General features: G+C 41.8%; 1 protein-coding gene across 1 annotated transcript in view; it reads right to left on the reverse strand.

Annotated features, from left to right (window-relative positions):
• Nucleotides 1–23,618, reverse strand: part of adgrb2 (adhesion G protein-coupled receptor B2) — a 232,919-nt gene that overhangs the window by 12,319 nt on the left and 196,982 nt on the right. The window contains exons 24-34 of the mRNA XM_079571360.1: nucleotides 21,172–21,257; nucleotides 19,061–19,159; nucleotides 16,844–16,943; nucleotides 15,710–15,781; nucleotides 11,788–11,880; nucleotides 8,634–8,673; nucleotides 8,266–8,280; nucleotides 6,056–6,219; nucleotides 4,852–5,580; nucleotides 1,941–1,976; nucleotides 10–123 (exon numbers count right to left, since the gene is read on the reverse strand). Of these exons, the coding sequence (XP_079427486.1) occupies nucleotides 10–123; nucleotides 1,941–1,976; nucleotides 4,852–5,580; nucleotides 6,056–6,219; nucleotides 8,266–8,280; nucleotides 8,634–8,673; nucleotides 11,788–11,880; nucleotides 15,710–15,781; nucleotides 16,844–16,943; nucleotides 19,061–19,159; nucleotides 21,172–21,257 (1,548 nt within the window). The remainder of the gene's footprint in view (nucleotides 1–9; nucleotides 124–1,940; nucleotides 1,977–4,851; nucleotides 5,581–6,055; nucleotides 6,220–8,265; nucleotides 8,281–8,633; nucleotides 8,674–11,787; nucleotides 11,881–15,709; nucleotides 15,782–16,843; nucleotides 16,944–19,060; nucleotides 19,160–21,171; nucleotides 21,258–23,618) is intronic.

Raw genomic sequence — 23,618 nt, forward strand, 5'->3', positions numbered from 1 at the left:
TATTCTTACCTTAAAAGTGGACATGGCCGGGTCCCTGCTATACCTGTCTATGGTGTGGAACTTGGACGAGTGGTTGAGCTCATGGTACAGCTCAGAGTGTCTTTTGCGAGTGTGCATCACTTTCTGAAAGGGAAAGAAAGGAAGGGATAGCAAAAAAATAAACCAAAGACAAAAAAAAAAAAAAGAAAGAAAAAGAAAGAAAGAAACCTGAAAGGTGGCTCTAACTACTAGGGGCAAGGCATGGGGGGATAGAGTTGAGGTACTGCGATGAAACCAGACATGGGAAAGGTTAGCGGGGGAAACACATACAGATCGATGCTGGCTCATGCTCATACATCATGTTGCTTCCTTGGTTTTCAGGGATTTAGCAAATGGGAGTGCAACAGTCGGCTAAGTGGGAAAATGTGGAGAGCGTGACTGACAGAAACGCCTTTGTTACAAAGTGGTCTCTGCTCAGCGCTGGTTTTGTTAAGTCAGGATTCTGTCTCATCCGATCCATGTCCAGCAGATGGACAGGGTTTAACTCCTGTCCCAAGACAAAGATATTATACAAAAGTGCTTCTCGTGCTTCGTGAATGTCTACTCAGAAAGGCGGTGAGGTCTTTAATCCAGTGTATTCGGTGCCGTGCTCCTCCTCAGATAATCTACAAGGGCACTGGCAGAGGTGACAGTTACAGCGGGAGAAATGTCAGTGCACACACGTGCACACTCAAGAGGTCAGGGCTCCAATTACTTCAACTTGGATACTTTAAGATTAGGGAGAATAAACTATTAGTGCTGGTCACATGCTGCATCAGAGGATTAGCACATTGGATAAGCTTTTCTTGTTTGTGATCATCAGAACAATACTAAATAACCAACCAAAATATACAATAACAGATCAATCAGACAGGGTTTTGAATGAGTCTGTGTGATCAGGGATGAGCAATTCATTTTTATAAGGAGCCACATGAGTAACCTGAATTGACCAGCGACAACTTGAACTTAATTCTGCTCAACTTTCTCCCATTTTCTGGAACTTGCGTGATAGTAATTGTGAATGTCGTTAAAAAAACCCTCTTGTAAACTGATTGTAAAGTTGAACAAAGAGGGGCCGATATATGATCGCTCTTCTCTCTGCTCCTTTTCATTCAAACTGCATTGACTTGGCAGTTTTGTAAAATGAAAAAAGAAAAAAAAAAGTAGAGAGCTATTTGAGCCCACTCTGGAAGGAGATGGTGATGGTGCCTCTGATGCACCGCTACACAGTTCGGAAATGAATATGCAGAAAATATATATAATGTATAAAAATTACGCAAAGAGTCACCAATTTAAACAAAAAAAAAGTGCTTTAAAGGAACTGAAATAATGCAGCCTGACAGACTTGACAAAATCCTTTTTTTTTTTTTTTGATGAAGTGTACTTCATGCTAGCCTAGTTGCAAACTGTCATTATATGCACTGAGAGGAAGTGTCATGCCCCAGCCATTATCGGGAATATTATTTGGATGTGTCTCAATTGTGCGCTTTAACAGTGACATAACAGACTATAAAAGTGGACATTAACAGACTATCGGACAGGCCTGCACCGGCATACTCACACAGGACCATTCTACACACCATTTATACAAATATATATATAAGTCAACTAAAACTACTACATCCATATACAAAACGTGTCGACCCAGAACACAATCTATTGACATAAGAAGCACTCGACTTTGCTGTTTCTTCAAAGGTAGAGTCATCATAGCATATCTACAGTTTACCAGTTTGAAGAAATAAATATGTTGTTGGAGAAACAGCAAACTGTGTGAATATAAATAGCTTAAATGTCAGAGCAGGTGGGGGTGGGGAGGGTTTAGCGATGCTTTTTGCTCCTCTATGTGTTATTGAGGTCCTGGCAGAAGCACATGAAAGCAGAGATAGGCTGACGGAGGGGGGGAATGTCCGACATCTTACCTCGAAATCCAGCTCGGAATACCGTACTCTTTTCCTCTGGAAGAGGAGGGGCAGGAGGAGAGAAGACAGCATCAATGACCAGCCCTCAGCCACAAGTGCACTGTGTTAGACCCACACACCCTCCAGTAAAACCAAGGAGAGCTCAAATAACACTGGCTGCTCACAGTGATAAAGATATCATTCGTACAAATGTCAAAACCAAAACGCAAATTATTCACCCTATTTCAGTGTAATGAGATTAGTGGAGTGGAATAACCCAGAATTAAAATGAAATCATAATTTCTCGCCTCGAATCCTCCCAAACACAATCATTAAAACACCAGCATGAATCATCCACTTTTGCTAAGACTTTGGTTGGAACATTCTGATTAACAGAACAACATCCGCAGTCTTTTTCCTGTAATGTTGTTTGGACTCAGCTCTCTGCTCTTAAGTGCCTCTGTAGCATTCAGCACTAAAACACACAAGCTGCCAATTTAGCTGCAGCAGACATTTCCAACTCATCTGTCCCCGACACTGCATTGTGTGGTATTGTGCGTCTGCCTTCCTGCTGGGCTGATCTCTGCCAAATGCAAATCTGGCACACAGCGCAGCCACTCTCCACTGTTAGTTAAAAGCTGCATTTATTTTGTGAAAGGCCGGAGCAACTGATCTGAGACAATGGCGGCCAAGGTTTCGGTCTGACAATAAAGCGATAGCAAAGTCAGTGCCTCAACTTCCTGCTCTGTCGATTAGCAACGGAGTTTATGAAGGCAAATACAATTATCTCCGCTTGTACTGGACGTATGTTTGATTAAGACAAATGGCTCTGACCATTAAGCGTTACGATTACACAAAATGAATGAGGAAGACACTGTATATCACGACGACTTCACTGTCTTTGTGACACTTAAAGATTTCTCCTGCAGTAACTCAATTAACCCCTGTGTGTCCCTCCCATAAGAATGACGTTATTGGTCCTTTGTTTCTTTAATATCTCAGTCATAAAATATATATATATAGATATATATTTTTTTAAATACATTTGGGTAATATATTTATGGAGCATAAGCATGTGCTTCCACCTCTCTGTCCATAATAAATTAGCTTTCCAAAAAATTGTGCTCTAAATCATCAAGCCCCATTTGTTACAACATTATCAATCAAAAACGGATCATCGTATTCAATAAACACATAAATAAAAGACGAGTTTGTCTAGGTTCCTATTATGATGTCTCAAACTCAAACATCAACGCGAGCAGGAGGCTACTCTTGTGTGACTCTAAATTATGAGTTACTCCGCGTTTGACTTGGGGAGTGTGATTAAATCTTGGGAGCTGCGCACTCATGATATCTCTTTCCAGATCGAGAATGTTCAAACAGTGTAAGTGAAGGCAGTAAATTAGGCTCCGTTGGTCTCTTTGCTGATTTCTGTATTCATGAGTACACTCCATGCTTATCTGATGATATTTTTTAATGTTATTTATTCAATAAACTGCTAAATCAATTAGCAGAAACATCTTTCATTGCTCTAATCAACAATCTGACACAGTTTTATTGCAGGATATACCTGTGTGTGCATAACTCAACCCAGTGGCAATAGTCACTGTCGACAGGGGAAGACAGCATGCGAGTTATAGGGCTGAGGTCTGATCTCTACAAGCAGGATGACAAAAACCGGTGGAGTGTCAACAGCAGAGCTAGTGGCTCACCCAATCCCTACTTGGAGAGGCTTTTGTGCGCTCTTTTATGTCAAGCTGGACTACCACTCTTCTCAATGGATTGTGTACGGCTGTTGTGTTTTGGCTCAACAATGATCTGGACACCCCACGGCTCGGAACTAATGTCATGTAAGTTCACTGTATTTGCTTCGCATGTGGTAGAAATCACAAAAAAGCCAACTGAACTGAACTGTGGATGTGGCATTCTAAAATGGGTAAAATTACAAACATTGTGCTCAACATGTAAATACACTTTTACCATATAATATTTTAAAACCACGGGACCACACAAGCACAATACTCTACAACCCTACAACAGCGTGTTTGGTAGTTAGGCATTATTGATCCATGGTTGGCCAGCACAAGCACTCATGTATTCTTTTAACTAACTATTGCAGACATTGTATTATTGAATTATGCTGTAATGACATGCTAGTGGTTTCAAAAGTGCCTCGAATAGTGTCATTGTCACAATTAATAAGGGTGTAATTTTAGCCCTAGCCGAAGGGCACAGAACGGACTATGGGTAAGAATGAGAAATGGAATGGGGCCGCCATGCCACTGCCTGCATTATATCGCGTTTGTGTGTATGCGCACTTTGGTAAAGGTGGGTTCAAAGGCATCCAGCAGGGGTAGTTCCTCTGATCCGGAGAGTCCCCTTCCATCTGTTGTGCCGCCTTGTATGGGCAGGAGAGACTGTTCCACACACTCACACAGTGACCTAAGAGGGGGCCGTCTGCCACTATGAAAATAACTCAGATGGCCTCTCAGGCAGTAAGTATCACCTATTGCATCCCCCCAACAGCTTTTTCTGCTTTGTTTTCAGTGTAACGTTGACCCTAATCACTAACCACAGGTTTAAACTACATTTAGACCTAATCCCCAAACTGTAAGTGTACTTTTCTGCAACATGTGGAGTGTTCATTAACATGCACTGTCACAACCAAATAAACCAACCAATTCAAAGAAGGTGAAATGAATATGGTGTTTCTCAGAGCTGATTTGGTTTTGTATTGTAAATTGCATTTCGTATTAGCCAGTTCACTAGAGAGATGAAAAAATAAAACTCATTTGAACAAGCGAATGCTGTGTGAAGTACAACTGCTTAAAAACGCTGCACGATTTGTATTATTGTGAACGTATGCAGCTTTTTGTTAAGCATCCCATGTTTTAAAAGAGTCAGCAGATAGGACTCCTTGATCTTTACCCACCTCTAGGGATCCTGCAGAGATGTTGCTGTTGCCATTTGTGCTGCCAAGGTTACGAGGCAGGGTCCGGGTTCTCTCTACTGCGTTTCCACCCGTGAGGATGTGTCTGACGGATGGTCTCTGTCCCGGCTTCAGCTGCAGGGAGTGTCCATGGGGGTGTAAGTGTCCAGTGTGGGGATGCACCAGTCCACCCTGGGCCATCATGTGCCCATGGTTGTGAGGCATTGTTTTGATGGTCCCATATGAGCGGTTGAGGTTCATAGTAATGTTCATGTCCCCCATGCTGGACGGCACAAAGTCTGCGGGGTAGGCCTCGCTTTCTGCAGGGTGGAGGGTCAGGGGTGAAGGGGGTGGGGGAAAAGGCGGGTCCTCCACTGTAATATTAAGGGGCTTGTCCTCGCCCCCAAGTCCCAGGCCTCCTCCTTGGGAGGAGGACCCAGGAGGCTTGAGACTAACTGTCCTGCGCGGTAACACCATATAGTCCCCTTCTCCTCCACCAGTGCTTCCACTGCCCGCGGCACTGCCTGCACTCCCACCACTGCCCCCACTCCCCGCACTCCCGTCTTGGGACGTGTTGGAGGAGTTTGGCGGTCGAGCCCAGCCCAGGCCACTCTCGGTGCACAGATAAATGGGAGCTCCAGTGTGCTGCTGCCCCTGCCTCTGCTGGTCCACATTCACCTCCTTCTTCAAAGGAGTCTCACTCAGCTCGTTCAGACCTCCTAAAGGTGGAACCTGCAGCACACAACACAAGAGCTTAAGAGCTGCAAAGTATTACACTTTATGATTTATGAAAAACGAATCCAATGTTTTATAAAATGCAGGATGTTAAAATACAGGCTGTTGTACTTGATTTATTGAACATGTTTCCACAAAGAATGAAAATAAAAAAAATAAACAAAGAAAAATGCAGAAAAGGTGATTGGCAGTTTAAAGAACAAGAAGAAGCAGATGAACAAAAACAAAATCACAGAAGACAAATGAACAGACTGCAGTAGCCAAAACACTGGCAGATGTTTGACAGATGTTTGACAGATGTTTCATTGCAATTGTTCTGCATGTTATTGGGAGGAATCAGATCAGCCCTGAAGTTGCTCCCAGAAAAATGCAGACAAAGATAGCCCGCGCTGCTGCAGCACCTTAGGCTGGAAAACTATTCACCTCAGTAATGTGTTATTTGTTTGTGTCTGACAAGGCAGTGTGGTAGTACCTGCACTATGAGGTTGGGAGGAGGTATGTTGCCAGGTAGTGAGCTGAAGTTGACGCCCTCCTGATGGGCTGCCAGCTTGGGATCATCCTCATCATCCAGGGAGATGCGCGAGAGGGTCCCGGTGATGGTGGCTGGGTTACAAGTGTTCACCTCTTTGAAAATGACTAGGGAGAAAGTAAAGGGGAAGAAACATGGCGAGAGAGAAGATAGGCAGAGGGGGAAAAAAAGGAAATACAGTATGATGATAAAAGGTTGAGCAGTGTTCCGCAAATGGATTTTTGAAGAAAAGGAATCTAAATGAATATTGGCAAATATAGAGTCTAAAGCCTGAGAATCATGTACAGTCCTTTATATATCAATACAACTTTGCAGCAAAAGATATTGGAAGTCAGTAGAGCATTGTCTGCACTGTTGCTGATGAAGGGTTTTATTTGGTCGGAGAGTCTCAAAGCAATAGGCAAATAAATATTCATAATGAAACAGTGGAACGTATCAGCTTTAATAAAAAGCCAATGAAAATAGTGGCTATATCGTGCATTTTGCCGAAGGTAAAATCTAAAAGTTTAATGCTGTGCGCTTTCTTTCATTTGAGGAATGATCAAGCTTTAAGCAGACAAGCAGGTCTACTTGGGAGAGCAAAAGCTTGGGGGAGAAAAGCGTAGCAACTTGGTAAAAAATAAAATAAAAGCCAAGTCTAAACGCAAACAAAAACAAAGCACAGTGGTTAGGCACATCTGTACCTGTCCCAGCTTGAGCAAAAGAAAAGAATATTCCCTTTCGTTGTTTGCGATTTACTTTTAATGTTTTTTTAAAATATTTAATCAAGTTTGCAAATCACAGCGTTCTGTTTTTTAATTACCTTTTGGTCAGAAAAATGCCCGTTGAGACCGCCACCCAGGCTGTGTGATTCCAGATCCAATTTTGCAAAGATGTTTTGGATTTTTCAATTATAAGTGACATCCCAAAGACAATATGCTACGGCATTTCACATCTTTCTGCTATTTAGCGTTTTGAATAAAGATTTGATGACCAGATTGATGAGAGACAGAAAAACGTAGTGAATAGTTCCAAGTTTGCGAGTTACGTAACTGTTTCATACAAACACCTTACATAGTGTGGTCATAAACGCAGTTAACACATTGAGGACCGCTCTCTTTTGGGGATTTAGCTGTAGCGTGCCAACAGTCCAGACCATTTTTCATGATATTTGTAGCACCACAGCGCATTCTATGTTATAGCTATGGACACACCCTGGTTTGAAAGACGAGACTCTAAGCTCTCCGTAGGTGAAAACAGTTTAATTCTATGTGCGTTTCCTGAGAAATTTAACCTAAACAGAGGCTAGTTTTGATCAAAATCTCTGATTTTTTTAATAATTAGTGTTTTATGCAACACTCTCATTTCTGATTAACTCCTCTCTCCAACTCTCTCCTCCTCTATCCTCTCTGGACAAACACTAACGTTATGGGAAGCGACAAATGCCTAAATATCTCCATTTCAAGTTCAATTTTCATTCTTGACACGTTTTGAAACACTGTGTGTTATCGATCAATTTTTATCACATGTGCATTTAAACAGCCTGGTTCTCGGACTGAAGACCCGGAAGTTTCTCAGCCTTGAACCGATTTTGACCATTCAAAAACTCTGAGAAATGTTCGATCTTTCTATGGGACGCTGCTATGCTTTGTCAAACGCACTCCAGAGAGCGAGAGAGAAGTGTCGACTTTACAGCTGGTCCATAAAAAAAGAAAAGAAAAGAAACGCCTCTAATATAATATAAAATGTCCAGATCGTGACTTTCACAAATTTTTGATCGTCATTTATTGCATTTCTGTTCATCACAGAGCTAACAAAATCACATATAAGGTGTATTAGAGTCTAGTTTCCTAATTTAAAAACCCCCACAGCAAAAACTTGTTTTTTTCTATTTTTGGCACTCAATGTGTTAACTAATCCACTTTGCAAAACTAGCTCTCAGTGGTTTTCAAACTGTTGCACATTTACGCATTGTTTGGGTATAATGTAATCCAATTGAGTTAAAACTTTTTTTTTACTCATGATTTGACCTTGAGCTTGGCCCGCTCATACCTTGTACTCGGTGTGAAGAGTTTGAAAACCACTGCTCTACCCTAATTCCATTCACACATGCAGAAAGACATTAGGTTGAAATGGAGCAGGTTTGAGTTACAAGTTACAAGTGGAAAACTTACATGGGTGTCCTCTCTCTGGAAGGGTGGAGCGGAGAAAAGTGACCGTGTTAGTATTTTTTTAAAGTATACAAAAATCCTTGACATGCCCATTCACACACGCATACACACACACACACACACACACACACGCATCACGTTTCATAGGACTATTACCATGCGCAATTAACCACAGACTCATCCAAACACTGCGTCCCCGTGGGCCGGCTATTTGGCAGAATATGTGCGATCAATAAGGCATACTAATTTGTGTTCCACCGGTGGGAGTCTTAACAAATCATCGGCTGTCATGCGCCGCTATAAATTCCGAAGGTATTGTGTGGCCAGTTGAGGCAAAGACAAAAATACTAATGCAATCAAAGTGTGCTCACCTGTTTGACACGCTAAATCCACGTCCTTCTCGAAATCCGTCTGAAAATTAGGAGGACATGGGAGAAATCGTGATGAGTCTAGGGGCAAGTATTCTCAGCCTATAAACATGATTTCAGGAGAGTTGAATTGAGTGGAGATGTACAGATAGTTTTGTACAGGCGAGATTGGGAGTTGTTTCCATGGTGATGAAAATAAGGACAGAGATCACTGCGCTTTAATTTTCGCCGCTTCTATATTTGACATTGAAAACATGTTATTTTGTCCGAGTACTTATCGCTCGTGATTGTCCTGTCTGTTCTCTCTACTTTTTTCATATTGTTTTCAGCTAATGTCTATGGACAACATTTGCTTATACCAACATGGAAGATCTGTATGGTAAAGTTCAATTTATAACAGTCCATCCCAAAATCTGTTATGCTTATCATAATAGAAGAAGGGACACAGATGCAAAAACAAAAGAGTCCATTCAGTTGCTATGGTAAAGTTAAGAGTCAGAAATAAAGTAGTCTTTGTTTAAAGCAACATAGAAACATACAGTATTCTCCAAAACCAGTGAGATATACAGTAAGTGTGAACTAATTTGCGACTGACTTTTCAGTTTAAAAAGGCCAAACAGGAGAGAAAATACTTTCATGTTTGGCTTACCACAGTGGCAGTGACTATGTCTATTTTTACACTGGACTATACAGTGCTGCTAGGATGACATCGTTTGCAGGTCAGCCCAGCCTCTCTTGACACAAAGGTTTTGTTATCTGCCTTGTATGGGTGTTGCAGAAGTTCTTATTCCAATTTCAATAAATGTAATCAAGGTATGAATTTAACATGCGTAGCTGCAGGTCAGTCAAACAAGGAAAACTTTTACTACTATTCTCTACAGCAGTGGTTCTCACTTGCCCTTTAATTTGTAATATATCAAGTACAATACAGTCTTTTCCCCACAAATTATTGTTGAATAGGCGTTAATTAAGCCTTAAAGGTGCATTATGCAACTTTTTATGAACAAAAAAAAGCAGTTGATATTTGTGGGTATTTGACCTTGTAGTGACCCAGCGGCTGTATGAGTGGTCAGCATGGCGCCTTTACTTTCGATCATGGCGGTCACTACAACGCTACAGGAGCAATTGTTTTGTACATTTTCTGGTGGGAGGGTCCGTCAGCAGTGAGAACCTTCCAAACAATTGATCCTGGAGCGTCCTAGAGACCACTGTGATGGAAAATAAAAGTGCCATGATAATACTCATACAATACATGGTCAAATACTCACAAATCTAAACTTTTTTTTTTTACACATAAAAAGTTGCATAATGCACCTTTAAAAGCTAAAATCATGATTAAAAAACAACATGATAGCAGTCGGTCTAACAGATTCTGCAGTGTTTACACTACAATATTGAAAGAAATATTTTGAGAAAGGCTCGCGACCCACTAAACATGGTTCCGTGACCCACATTTTGGTCCCGACCCACCAGTTGAGAACCACTGCTCTACGGGGTATTCAAATGCTGAGAAGGATCACCAAAAAGCATCAAACTAATTCTAATTCTTTACACAATGCACCCATAGGTCAAGGAATACAGGATTGCACAGTCTATTCTACTAGTGACATACTGGCGTTCCGCTGAAGTGGCTGTGGGCATGGTTGTGGTTGTGAGGGTGGAGGATGGAGCTATGGTCATGCGCGTGGCTGAAGAGATGGTTGGCTGGTGGCTGGTTGCCTCTGGGCAGAGTGTGGTAACAGAGCTGCTGACATGTCTGCTGACACGGTGCCGGCAGCGACTGTGGGTGGCCACGAGGCAGGCACGCTGATGTGCCATAACGCAGCGGGACACACTGCTGCCCACAGAAGCTTTCATTGGAACACTTCTGATGGAGCAGAATGAAGAGCATAGTGGGGGTGTTAGATGATGAAAGAACCAGCTTTTCTTTTTTTTCTTTTCTTTAACAAAGATCTAAGTTTAAGAATAACTCAACCCCCAGCACAAGCTTTATTATTTCTACCCAGTGACAAAAGCGAATATATGAAGACCAAGCTGAAAGAAGCATTGTTAGCTTTCACGTGTCCACTTTCGATGCTCAGGTAATAGCCCACAAATTGCCCTCTAATGCTCTAAGATTCACATATGGATTTACTCACACCAGCCATAGAACTGGCCAAACATGAACAAGCTGTATCCATTATACTGGAACAGTTTCTACTAAAATAAGTGTTCAAATTAGTCAAAAGTACTTGTAATGGCCAGTGTATAACCAAAAAGTGTTCTTAGAGGTTAGCTAAGCCTGAAAAATTAGCTACGTAAAAAAAGTTCTTCACCTTTGCAAAGTTAATATGGCTAACATTCATCGTAATGTCTCTAAATGTCAGGAGTTTAGTATTCTAATGAGATTCTCAGCGACACTCGCAGGAGCACCTCTGAGAGAGTAACACGTGGCGTAATTAAGGTGTAAGTACGACTGCTGGCGTCTCCATCAGCCGATACGTCAAGAAGAACACCCCCCCCCAGGGACGCTCTTTGTTGTGCGACGCATCTGCAAATGCTACTGCAACTGTCAGAATGTCAATGTCTCTATTCCACAAGTCATAAAGAGAGGTTCGAGCGTGTTAGCTGAATGATGGCTTCTAAGTTTAATCAAGGTAACCTCTGAGGGCTCTTCGGAGGCCAATAATCGTTAGCCCGAGTCGGTCTCAGGGAGAAATAAAAGTATTACAAGAGTCACCTGGCTGGTGCTCAGTGGCACTGCGACCGCGCTGACATTGGCGCTGTTGCTCTAGACTGCGTGATTTATAGTACTACGAAACACATTGGCAATGGACACTTAACTTTATCATCGGTGAACTTTCTGCTCTTCATCACAGAAAAAAAAAAACGTGATTCAAGTTAATGAAGATATTGGCGATAGATATGATTATGACAATACATCAAATTATGCTCTGATCTCTTTCGCTTTTCTTTTTTAATGGCAGTCTTGGCTCATAGGCCTTTGCTAAAATTCTTCATTTCCTAAACCCTCGCTGTATGTGCACACGGTGTTACTGATATATCACCAATAATGGAGTTTGAATAAAGGCTGCACAGCGTCCATGACAGGGCCTGAGGGTTTGCGAGAAGTTGTGCGGTTAAGCTGCAAAATGGAATGAAATGAAATGCTATTCACCATAATCTGCACCTGTCCATTCTTGCAGGAGTCTGGCGAGTTTTCGCTGTCGTCCTTGCATCCCCCCATTCGACAGCGCACGGCATCCTGCACCTGCGGGAAGAGAATACACGATTTGAGAGGGGTAAATGCGATGCTGGTGAAGAAAGTTAAAGCAGAACTAAGTAACTCATGCCCCCAGAGGCCATAAGCGCCACTGCAGGTGTCGCAGCATATTGCGTTTTATTACTCATTAATTGTCCTTGAGAGTAAATACTATGCTGACAGAAAAGACAAAGTGAAAGAGGGATATCGTACATCCAATTACACAATTGAGATAATTTGTTTCTCTCAAAATTGCCTGTAAATATTGTTTAAGTGGCGCTAGCCCCTCAGTTAGTTTTGCCCGTTAGCCTGTTAGCTTCTTATCTTGTGTATTGGGAAAATTGCAATTCGTTTTCTTGACAGAGACAGCAGGGGGAGATGAAAGACCCCCCAATCATCCCATCAACACTTGTATTACCCCCAGAAGGACTACGGAAAGGATTTATTAAGGTAAACTTGCTTAGTTCTTTTTTAACCTCCGCTGTATAAATATAAAGTGAATACAAAATATGACACATCAAAACAGTAAATCCTGTCATTTGGCACAAGGTACATATGCAAACGTTTCAAAACAATTTCAGCAATACTAAAAGACCATAAACAAAATGACTTGTGAAACACTAGGAGTTTAGATTTTTTTTCTTCTTTTTTTGCATTTTAAATCATTCATAAACTTAATTTTTTTTTTTTATAGCCTAAATAAAACTCTGGCACTTAAGCACAGTGCTGTTTCTCTCAGATTGCATCTTATATAAGACTGAGCAGACTAGAGTGATGTGGAAAAAACCTCTTCAAAGTGGCCTATTTGAGCCGAGTGAGATCAGTGGCTCACGCACCTAATTAAAACCAACAGCGCTCTATAGAGACGCTTTAACCCCTGGGCCCATCCACTGTCATATTGTTGTTTTTCCTCCCACAAACCCCAGCATACATGCACACACACACACACATGCGCGCGCCCACTGCCACAGCACTGCTTCTTTTTGTAGCTAGTTTCAAATAGATCCTTTTGCATTATGTTTCACAGCTCTCTGCCAGCGTCTCCCCACCCCCCCTTCCATCAGCCCCTGTATAATAGATGTCCTGGTTACATGCTGAGGAGCAGGCTGCATTTCTCAACGTTGCCGGCGTCAAATCCCATAAGATTCTCAAGTGCAGCGCGCGTATACGGAGCGGTTTGCGAGAGCCCTTCCGCAGACGCCCTGGGTGGTCTTCGCTCTTAAGTGTCTATGCGGTGCTTCACAAATGGAGTGGACCGTCGTGGCATCATGACGGATTAATATTGCATGCTCGAGACTTCGCTTTGGTTGTCATGTCCGTGTGCATCCTCGATTGTGCTGCTTCTTTTGCTTTACATGCACCGCGGCTTGTTGTGACATGAAAGCGTGAGAGCCCCACATGACTGACAAAACTATCTTCGGTGGAGACGTGCTTTTGCTGGATTAATACAGGTTGGGTGGACAAAGAAAGCTTTTAGGGTCATCCCCGTAGTCAAAAGGGAACAAAGCGGGTTATGGTATCTTAAGTCACTCATCTGTGCACCTGGGAAGTGGCGTGTCTGCTTTTAGCAGAGACACACAGATTTGTCAGGACAGAAATGGTCTCTAAATCAAAGGACGTCAATCAAAAAGATTTTTTAGTAATAATAATAAAAATAGCTTTGCGGAGGACATATGAGACTGGATTGGTTGATGCTGCACTCAAAACATAAAAAAAAGGTGTCCTTATGTAACAACGTATTATAGAAATAGAGTATAGAACACATTTATGATCAAATGGTTATGTTTTTGCTTTATGTTTCCTCTAAGATTATGATGCAGTTTACCCTATAACTTATGTTCTAGTCATTGTTCTTCCAACCTCTCACCTCCCTCTTCAATCCTCACACAACCAAATTCTCCCCCGTTTGCGCATCTTGACTCTTGGTGCTGTGTGTTCCTCTCCGGAGACCTCCTAATCACACCAGCCCCGACGCTACATTCTCCTGCCTCAGAGTGACTGATCTCAGCAGGCAGACTGTGCCACCAGGATCCCTTTTAATCCCAGCAGCCTCGTCTCTGCTGAGAAGGGCTGTGTGCTGTGAGCCTCATATACACTCGGCGCTGCGTTTGTGTCTGCGGTTTGCTTCACAGAATATCACGCTTTACTTTACTGGTGGGTCTGCCGAGTGTTCCCACCTTGTGCGCTAGAAGTGCAAGTGCGGAACAAGCACTTCAGCAAACCTGGATTACTCAACAGGAGTATATGTAAAGGAATTTTCACTCATTCTTACGCAATGTACAAGTCCTGGTTTTACTGTATCTATATTCTTGACTTTTCCAAAGCTATTCCAAAAAAGTTTCACCACATTCGCTGTGTTGTAGTAGTCGTAGTAATTTGCGTTTTAATGTATTAAATACTTCAACAACCATGTAGACGAAAATTAATAGTATCAAGATAGAGGCCAGAGGCAGATGGGAGGAAACATGGCCGCTAATTTGCTCTAACATGGTGGTTCTCAAACTTTCCACACTAAGTTCCGCCTCATAAACTATTTGACCTTCCAAGGCTACGTCAAGATCTACTCAGGACAAAATAGTGTCTAAGGCGGGGTGTAAAACCGATCTAAATGTATATTCAAAAGTCTTTCGATTTTTAACAGTCATGGTGAAGAAGCAGAAGAAGAAGAAGAAGAAGAAGAAGAAGAAGAAGAAGAAGAAGAAGAAGAAGAATGAGGAGAATGAGACGAAGAAGGAGAAAAGGAGGAGGAGGAGAAGAATAAGGAGGAGAGGGAGAAGAATAAGGATGAGGAGGAGGAGGGAAAAGAAGAAGAGGAAGAAGAAGTAGAAGAGGGAGAAGAAGGAGGAGGAGAAGAAGAAAGGAGAACGAGGAGGAAAAGAAGAAGGAGGAGAGGGAGAAGAATAAGGACGAGAAGGAGGAGGGAAAAGAAGAAGAAAAAGAAGAAGAAGAAGAAGAAGAAGAAGAAGAGGGAGGAGAAGAAGAAGAAGTTCCATGTGGACTTTAACAACTCACGTTAACTAATACACAATAACTAAAAACAAATACTCCCAGAAAATAAAATGAACTATGTTTGATAGACATGTCTGAACAGGTGGGTTTTGTATTGTACTGAAATACATGGCTCTTTTGAATGCAAGTCCAGTTGTGGTAGACGTTTGTAATATTGATTATTCATTGTTCACTGTTTTTAAACCTTAATATTACAAATCAATACCTTTAATGACTGTGTGAACACAAAGATTGATTTAACACGTTCTGAGCCTTAACTTCAAATTTGCATTCCATTACATGAAATTATTTCCAATGTAACCAATGTGTCTTTATCTGCTCCACTGAACGCATTACCATAAAACTGACAACATTGTAAATTCATTAATTAGAAGTAGTGAAGCCTGAGTTTGTCTGCGCTGGGAGATAAGTGCGCGTCTGTCCTGCGGGGCACAAAGACATGTAAGTGCACGTTGAGTTTAAACGCACTGTCTCCGAGGGCTATGCCAAAGCCGGTGGCAAACAGGGACCAAACTCAGAGCATATTAGTTCTGGATTCATCCCATCGCTCTCTATATACAGCATCTTCAAAAGCTCCTCAAAGCTGCCTTGGATCAGATGGACAATGCCAATGATCATAGTGCACTTTGGGGAAGGGAAGAGAGTAGTAGTGACACGCGACAGGAAGACCGGGCTAATCCTTGTTGGGTCTGCTCTGTCATGGCTTCTGGTGACCCGGAAAGGTAGATGACATACAGTAACATTTGTCTAACCTGCTGCTCGGAGAATGGGGTGGCTGGGGTCATTGTTTGAGGATGAATAAGAATAGGCTTCGGAAGTGCAGACTTACCTCACGGCGCATGGCACAGTGGACAGTGATGATGACGAAACCTTGGACTGAGTCGAAGACCGCAAACAGAATCTGAAAGACAAAGTTGCACAGGATATTTAACAAGTATATTCTGCATTTTAATAATTATAATAAAAGCAGCTAAATTAACACATTTACAAAATGTAAGGACACAAGGAATACGCGCAAAACTTTCTCTCTGTCTCTCATTGCCAGAAATGTGACTTTAATAATGTGCACAATATCAAATGGTAAAGTGGGTGCAACACATCCACGTCAAATACATGCAATTTTCCAGCTTGCTCTTGCTATGGAACCTCTAAATGAGGTCTATTGTGCCATGCTGTACAAAGAAAGCGAACATGGCTCTTTTTGCATGTGAGTGAGTGAGTGTTTCCCATACATGCTCTATGTGTTGCAAAAGTGCACAAAGCCATTTCCGGTGCGCTGATGCTGGACCTTGCACGCTTATTGTGTGTATTTTCTACTCCCATAGAAAATAATTGATGAAAATGCTTTGCCACGCATCAGTGTCTCGGTGTGTGTTAGCCTTAGGCTATTGTCAAGGTTAAACTCTTTTAATAAGTTCCATAAATAAGGTGCATAGTATTGAAAAACAGTCTTCCATCGCACAATATATATTCCTGGTACCGATAAAATACATCTCTCTTTAGCAAATAAACATTCCCTTCCCTCAACTTGTTCAAAAGAATCCAAAACACATGACTGCAAGTTCAGTCTCCCTCTCCAAACTTATTGAAAAACAACACCAGCGTTATAGCCTTACATGACCTAAAACAGATCAACTTTATCTGTGGAAAATTTACAGACTTATATTCTATCGGTTTATATGCAGTGTGTTAAAATTATCTTTACTGAACCAAACAGTCTATTCAGACACACTACTGTGCTTTGCTCAAAAGCTCATTTTCCCTTTGGTCTCTGAGCAAACAGTATAATAACACAGAACGGTAGAAATGTGAAGAATGTTAACATCTATTTCTCAGACATATCTTTAGGTTCATTTTTGTTAGACGGCAAAGAAACATTTTTATCATGTCGATGTTAACGGCATACGTGTGGTTTCAATTTCTTACAATACCTTCAAAAGTTGCATTCTTCTTAAGACTTTACCTGAAAAAGTGTAGATCTCCGGTCTGTTATGGCCAGGACCGCTGACATCCAGGTTAATGCGAGGAGAGGGAGAACCACACAGGAGCTCCATAGAGACGCCCTGTCAGATTGGGAAACCAGCCAGGGAGACAGAACACAAAAAAAGGGCAGAAAAGTGAAATCGTATGCCAGAATATAGCTGACTCTGACAAAAACATTGAGGTTGTGGGATCAGCGTGGGCAATTTGAGCCTGATTGGCAATCTCAAGTCTGTTTTTTTTTTTTACTCCATGTTCGGCGGAGAAGTGGAAGATGATGCGTAATCATGTAGATAGTTACGTACTGAACAATTGCTTGTGATTACATGGTTGGTGAACAATAAGTGTCACAGTGGCAGATTTTAATGGGAGGGGCGTTGACAGGCGACTGACAGGTACCGGCTCCAGCCTCTTTGAAATGTATGTCTATGTGCTGCAGTCAGACACCAATTTAAAACGTTCATGCCGCATGAGCACACCCGCGCTGGTTGCGTGAGGCGTGTGCAGTGACCAGGCTAGCTTCCCTGTGCGTTGAGGGGTAATCATCACTGTGCAGAGGGGAGACAGCAAGAAGTGAGCCGTTGCTTTTAATTCAACATGCTATGAAGTTCATTAGACTGTGGGAAATTAGTCCCGTTCCCTACAATATGCATGAAGCATATGTAACTGAAACAGTAGCCAGATAAGCTATAAGAATTATTTTTTTTATGTTAAATGTCATATTTAAGGCCCTGTACCTAATTGTTCCTATTTTCAAACAGAAGCAGATTGCGACATAATATTTACCATATAATAATGTTGTAAATACTAGCTTCATCAGACTTTTTTTTTTAGCATTGGTGCTACATTTGTTTATATTACGCTGCCGACGCCACAAAGCTGTATTTTCTTTCACAAACGTCTACAAACACAATATGCTGCATGGGGCAAAATGGATTTCACACCACTGTTTTACTGCTGTAGCTGACAAAAGAACGGCTTGTATTCAATAAGAATGTTGAGAAAGATGAGCTAGAGAAATGTGCTCCAAGGAGACTTTACGTAATGCCCGTTCATACAAACGCAGTGAATTCACTAGCAAAGTTAAGTTCAGATCCTGACAAAACTTTTGCATCATGTAGTGTTCGCTCACAGCGGCAAGCGAAAAAAGAGGGGCTGCAGAATAGAATCTATCAGCAATTATTCAGAGTCTAGTATCCTCCCATGTTGACCAATGAGGGAGAGCTTTCCCTGTGAACCAGCCTGTCAGGTCCAATCAGGGGGAGGGGGTGGAACTTGAGTGTTCACTTTTGGAAATTTTGTTCTGGCTCTCCTGGTTTTACAAACTCAGAAAGGCTTTTTGGTTAAAAGGGGAAGAATTTGATTGCTTACTTTCAAACTTCATGCTATCTCTCCTCACTTTGCAAACTTACAGACTATCACTTTAATATTAATGAGCTACGTCTCATCCCCGCACAACTCAAAATGGCTTGCAGCGGCCCTCATACTGCCCATTAAGCTGCTTTGAGCTATTTCAAGAAATTGTTTCACTTTTAGACATCACACACAGTAATATTTTGTTGTAATGGAAACTTGGCAAGGGGTATAAAGTATTCAGTTGTGTGCACATTTTATACACATAACTGTCCACACAGACTATTGATATTATTTTAGTCAAAGCCGCTACTTTTTTCACACGCCCAGAACCATGCGGCCTATACAGCGATGCGGCTAATTTAAAGATTTTGCGCATTTAGATCTTATGCATGAGCCCAACCAGAATATCATAATACAATACACAGCACCTGGTCATGTTTCTGAAGCATGTTTGTGAAAAACGAGCGAGGAGGAGATGAGAATGAAACAGCAAAGAGGAGGGACACTTGTTGCTGCTCGTACGCTGTCCCGCACCGCACTCATCTCTCTGCCCTGGTGCAGTGTGTGTGCGCTTTCATGTTACAACATGAACAGACACCTGTGGCTTACATAAGTGTGGCCTATATATGTACTTTTTCTTTTTTCTTTCAGAATTGAGTTGGTGTGGCTTATATTCAGGTGCGCTCAATAGTCCGGAATTTACAGTAATTACAAATTCTACTGAGAATACATAAACCTTCTAATCAACCATAGCCATTCTGTGTAACTGTATCTATATCTAAGATCCATGCATCATCTCAGATACCGGCACAACAGAGTGACAGAGATTTGAGAATGGACTAACATGGCGCTGCTGGCGGTCTGGCTGGACATGGCGGTGCTTGAGATCACACCACACTTGGAGCATTTCAGGAGCAGCCGATTACGTGCTTCTGCCGGGACACTATATACAACCATGTTGGATGTAGGGCCCGGGAAGGTGTGTGGTTTACGAAGACAGGCAGATGTCGGGTGAGACAGTGGTGAGGAGGTGATGGGACAGTATGGAGACAACAGGAAAAAGAAAATAGGAGAGGGGGAGAAAAGAAAGAAAAAAAGAAAATTAAAACCAGGTCTTGAAAAAAGCTTAATGAACACAGTCAGAAGTTACAGATTGATCCAATAGAAAGAATGTGAGAGAGGAACATGCTACCCAAGAAACATTATGGACTTACAGAGAACATTTAAGAGTCTAAACAAAATATATACAATGTACTTTTTTTCAAGTCTTACACAAATATATAGACAAATCAACATAAACTAGAGCATTTCAACCACTTTGAAATACCTCTAGAGGAAAACTCTTAGCGGACTGAGCCTATACATAAACGTGTTCCAACTCTTCCACCAGTGTTCCAGTTTGTTTTTTGTATTTTAAATTAGTGTTGACAAAGTGCCTGTGTACAGATGTGGGACATTTTGTGCCTGCCCATGTAAACCTTTAAGAGTCTATGAGCGTAACACCTCGTTCCACTTTACAGTTGGCTGCTCAGATGAAAATGAACTGAGTGTGCCGGGCCTATTGTCATGTGTGTATGCATTACACAAAGATAGTGATGGCTATGCTACATTAGCATCCCATCACAGCTCATTGCCTTAGTGGCTCGCACGGCCACAGCTTCATAAGGAAATGCATTACGCTAATGACAGACTGTCCTGTTAGCAACACTAGCACGACTGGATACGTCCATTTAGGTGTGTGGGAGTTTGTGTTTGTGGGCTCAGGTTCTTAGAGCAAATGTGATTACCACTAGGGATTACACAGTCAAAAATGAGAGATGTGCAATATGTGCTCATTTGGATGGAAGAGGAATTTCTACCAAGAGCATCTAAGATAAATATGGAAAAGAGTCTATACTAAACTGTGAGTATAACTTTAACACTTCATTAATGAGCTTTTTGCTTTACTTTTGCAATTGAAAGAACAGCCATAACATTTCTTTGTCATAAGCGGTGAATCAAGTTTAATTCACAAGGTCACTCTATAACCATTCATGAATGATTATTGTGATGAAAGCATACATCATTTTGCCTACACTGATGCAGTATTTTGTTTGTTTCTTGTTTATGTGCCCTATAGCTGAGGTTATAAAGGCAGACACGAGAGCTTTCTTTATGCCCATGTTTGTTTACATCCTACACCAACCTGAACTTTTTTCACCTCCATCACAGCAACAAAATCCGAGAACTATAACTGCAGCAAACTCTCCAGAGACGTGGCATGCGCTATTAACCTCTTGCTGCTACACACAAATTATCAATTTCAATTTGTGCCAGCGACAGACAGTGGTGGAAATATAATGAGAGAAATGAATGAATAAAAGACAGAGCAGGAGAGAGAGCAATAATAGAATCGATAGCTATGGAAATGAAGACAAGGATTTTTTTTTCTTTTTCTGGTGGAGCTGAGGCACTCCCCATTCACTGGATTAGTCGGGGATATCTTCTGAACTTCGACTAATATTGCTATGGGATGCTAAGGCATACATTACTTATACTGTGTGCACTAGCTTGACTGCAACAAGAACAAAAGCATCTTTTATCTTATAGGATTCTAACGGAGCATCGGATTTCATCCACATAATCCCCCTGTTTACAGTTTGTAATTAGCTTCCATCTGTCATTGATTTTCAAACTGAGAAAATTACATTGGACATCAACATGCGTAAGTGGCAGTAAAATGACACAAAGTAACAGAACATGACAGATGCTTTGCTGTGTTACTGCCAAATGAAATTGCCTTTTTTTCGGGGGGGGGCTTTTGGAAAACGATCAGAGACGCCCTGAAGGTAGTTAAACTGAAATGTTTGTTTGGATTTGTGTGCGTGACAGATTGTAACATGTATTTAATATGGCAGATTTGATGTCTGTGAGCTATCGCATGGCATATGAGAGGTGGAGGTGGGATTGGCTTACCCGGCCCGCTGCTTTTTCGACTTGTCAGAGATGCCGTCCCGAGACATAAGCTTGTTAAACACCACAATCCCGATGAGCATATTCACCTGAGGAGAAAGAAAGTTTAATCAGGAAGGCAGGAAACAGGTGGGGATCAGACGGTCCACCCGGGAACGTGCCTTTTAATATCTCATTTTTAGAGGGAGATTTTGTGAGATTTGTCGTGACTTTACATCGCATCAGACTGCAAAACAAAAGATTTACTTTTTATAACCTATCTTTGATTTGCTGCACAATTCCACAGCTCCAGCTCCAAAAGGCTAATCCCACACACTCACCCATTGCAACAGTTTTACGTTTGATTCTACATCATATAAACATGCTCACACGATGCAACCATCAGTTCCACTTTTGAGTGACACATTGCTAATTTGCATCAGTGTGCAAGCCAGGTCCAAGATTCTCCTGCTTTTGAAAAGAAAGTAAGCGTTCATTTTTATTTTTTAGATTTCCAACTATGTGGACAAACTGCATCATTGTTTGCATACCCAATGTCAGACCTTGCACAACCTCTCGACGATAAGGAAGCCATCGTGATTGCTTCCTGTCTACTTTCCTAATGAGGTCCTTGTAGCTAAGCTTGTCAAACATCTGGTCGTGACCCGGTAATGCAGATTTCTATTAGGACACGTGCACACATCTCTTTGCCTGGACCTATTCCACTGTCAAATCCATGGCCATCTGCGTGTTTTCCCGCACCGTTGACATGTTCCTCATAATCTCCCAACTTTCAATTTCCTCATGCCTGCTGCGTCCTCGCCTAACCTTGTCCGGGTTACTCTTTCATTACCAGTTAATGACCCCCTGTGCCGCATTTGCATGTCTTTCATAGCGTTATCGCGGGCCCCCGAAGTGAGTGTCTGGCTGGATACTACGCCCTATTCGTCAGTGGGGACTCGTTGTTTGGAATGTGTTTTAGAATACGGAAAACACATCACTGCGAGGTGGAATTTCCTTATTGGAATTTGACACGCGAAGGTCTCGCCTAAGTGATCACTGTGCCCATGAAGGCTCTTTCATGCAGTACATTCAACATCAGTGCTTCAGCCAGTTTTAACTTTTACTGAGATTAGTGCTCTTGTCTCAGAGCAAGAATTCTCCTGAAAGAGTCCTTTTGAAATTTCAGTGGGACCTACACACTAAATAAAGGTCAAATGTAATTAAATAAAGTTAGTCAAGATTTAGTCAAATCATTCTTTTAAGACATTTAGTCAACAAAATATCCAGCAAATTTAAAGCAGTACCAAGCAAGTGTTAATTGGATGATTGGGGTGGGGATTGGTGTCTCTGGTCAGAAAACCACAATAGCAGCTTTCCCTGCTCTGACCTGGAGGTGCAATACACACAGCTAACAGGCTAGCGGGCAACGCTAACTGCGAGCTAGCACCACTTAAACAGTATTAACAGCCAAGTTTAAGTGAAAAAAATGATCTCCATTGTGTAACTGGATGTACAATATCCCTCTCTCCCTTTGTCTTTTCTGTCAACGTAGTATTTACTCTCACGGACAATTAATGAGTAAAAAAACACAACATGCTACGACACCTGTAGTGGCGCTTCTGGCCTCTAGGGGTATGAGTACTGCTTTAATAAACAATATCTTTATTACATTTAATTTAGACACAGATGATATTTATTTATTGTAGCTTTAACACTGTCCAAAGGACCAGCTGTGTTTGCTGAACGCTAAATGTATATGTATTCCCTCTTTGACTGAAAAAGTTGAAAAGTACTTTCTGTTGACCATACAATTAGTCATATCGTAAATATGACAAAAAAACGTTTGGAGACAAAATTAACACCGTGAGGACAACAACATGCTTTATTGTGATGCAAGTCATGCCTTCACCCCTGCCTTGCGCATCAGCAGCGGCGTCTTGCACACCGATTTGCTCAAGGGCAGGGTCATTAATTAAACAAGACTCCTGAGGGGAGGACTGTGTGTCTCCTCCTGCTATTATTACAGTCGAGAGTTCAAGTGGGAACCCCAAGAACAACGCAAAGGGGGGCACGGGCTAACCTGGACCAGCTGGGGTGAGTATTCATCATGGGAAAAACAAAGACCTGAATGGTATCAAGCCATCAAGCCATGGTAAATGGTAAACGGTCTCAACTTATATAGCGCTTTTCCACCTACATTAGGCACTCGCTTTACAGCAAGGATCCACTCACCCATTCATAGTCTCATTCATACACCAATGTACGCAGACACTGGGGCAATGTGGGTGAAGTGTCTTGCCCAAGGACTCAACGACAGTGTGCACTTTCAGGAGGTGGGCCATGTTGCACCTTTTCTCGAAGAGATTTTAACAACAAAGGAAGAGAGTCTGCGAGAGCTCATTTATTTCCATCCGCTAATGAACTACCAAGTCCCACAACTGACAACACAGTTTACAAACAAAACAATT

The sequence above is a fragment of the Gobius niger genome, assembly GCF_951799975.1.
Source record: "Gobius niger genome assembly, chromosome: 14".
Lineage (NCBI taxonomy): Eukaryota > Metazoa > Chordata > Actinopteri > Gobiiformes > Gobiidae > Gobius > Gobius niger.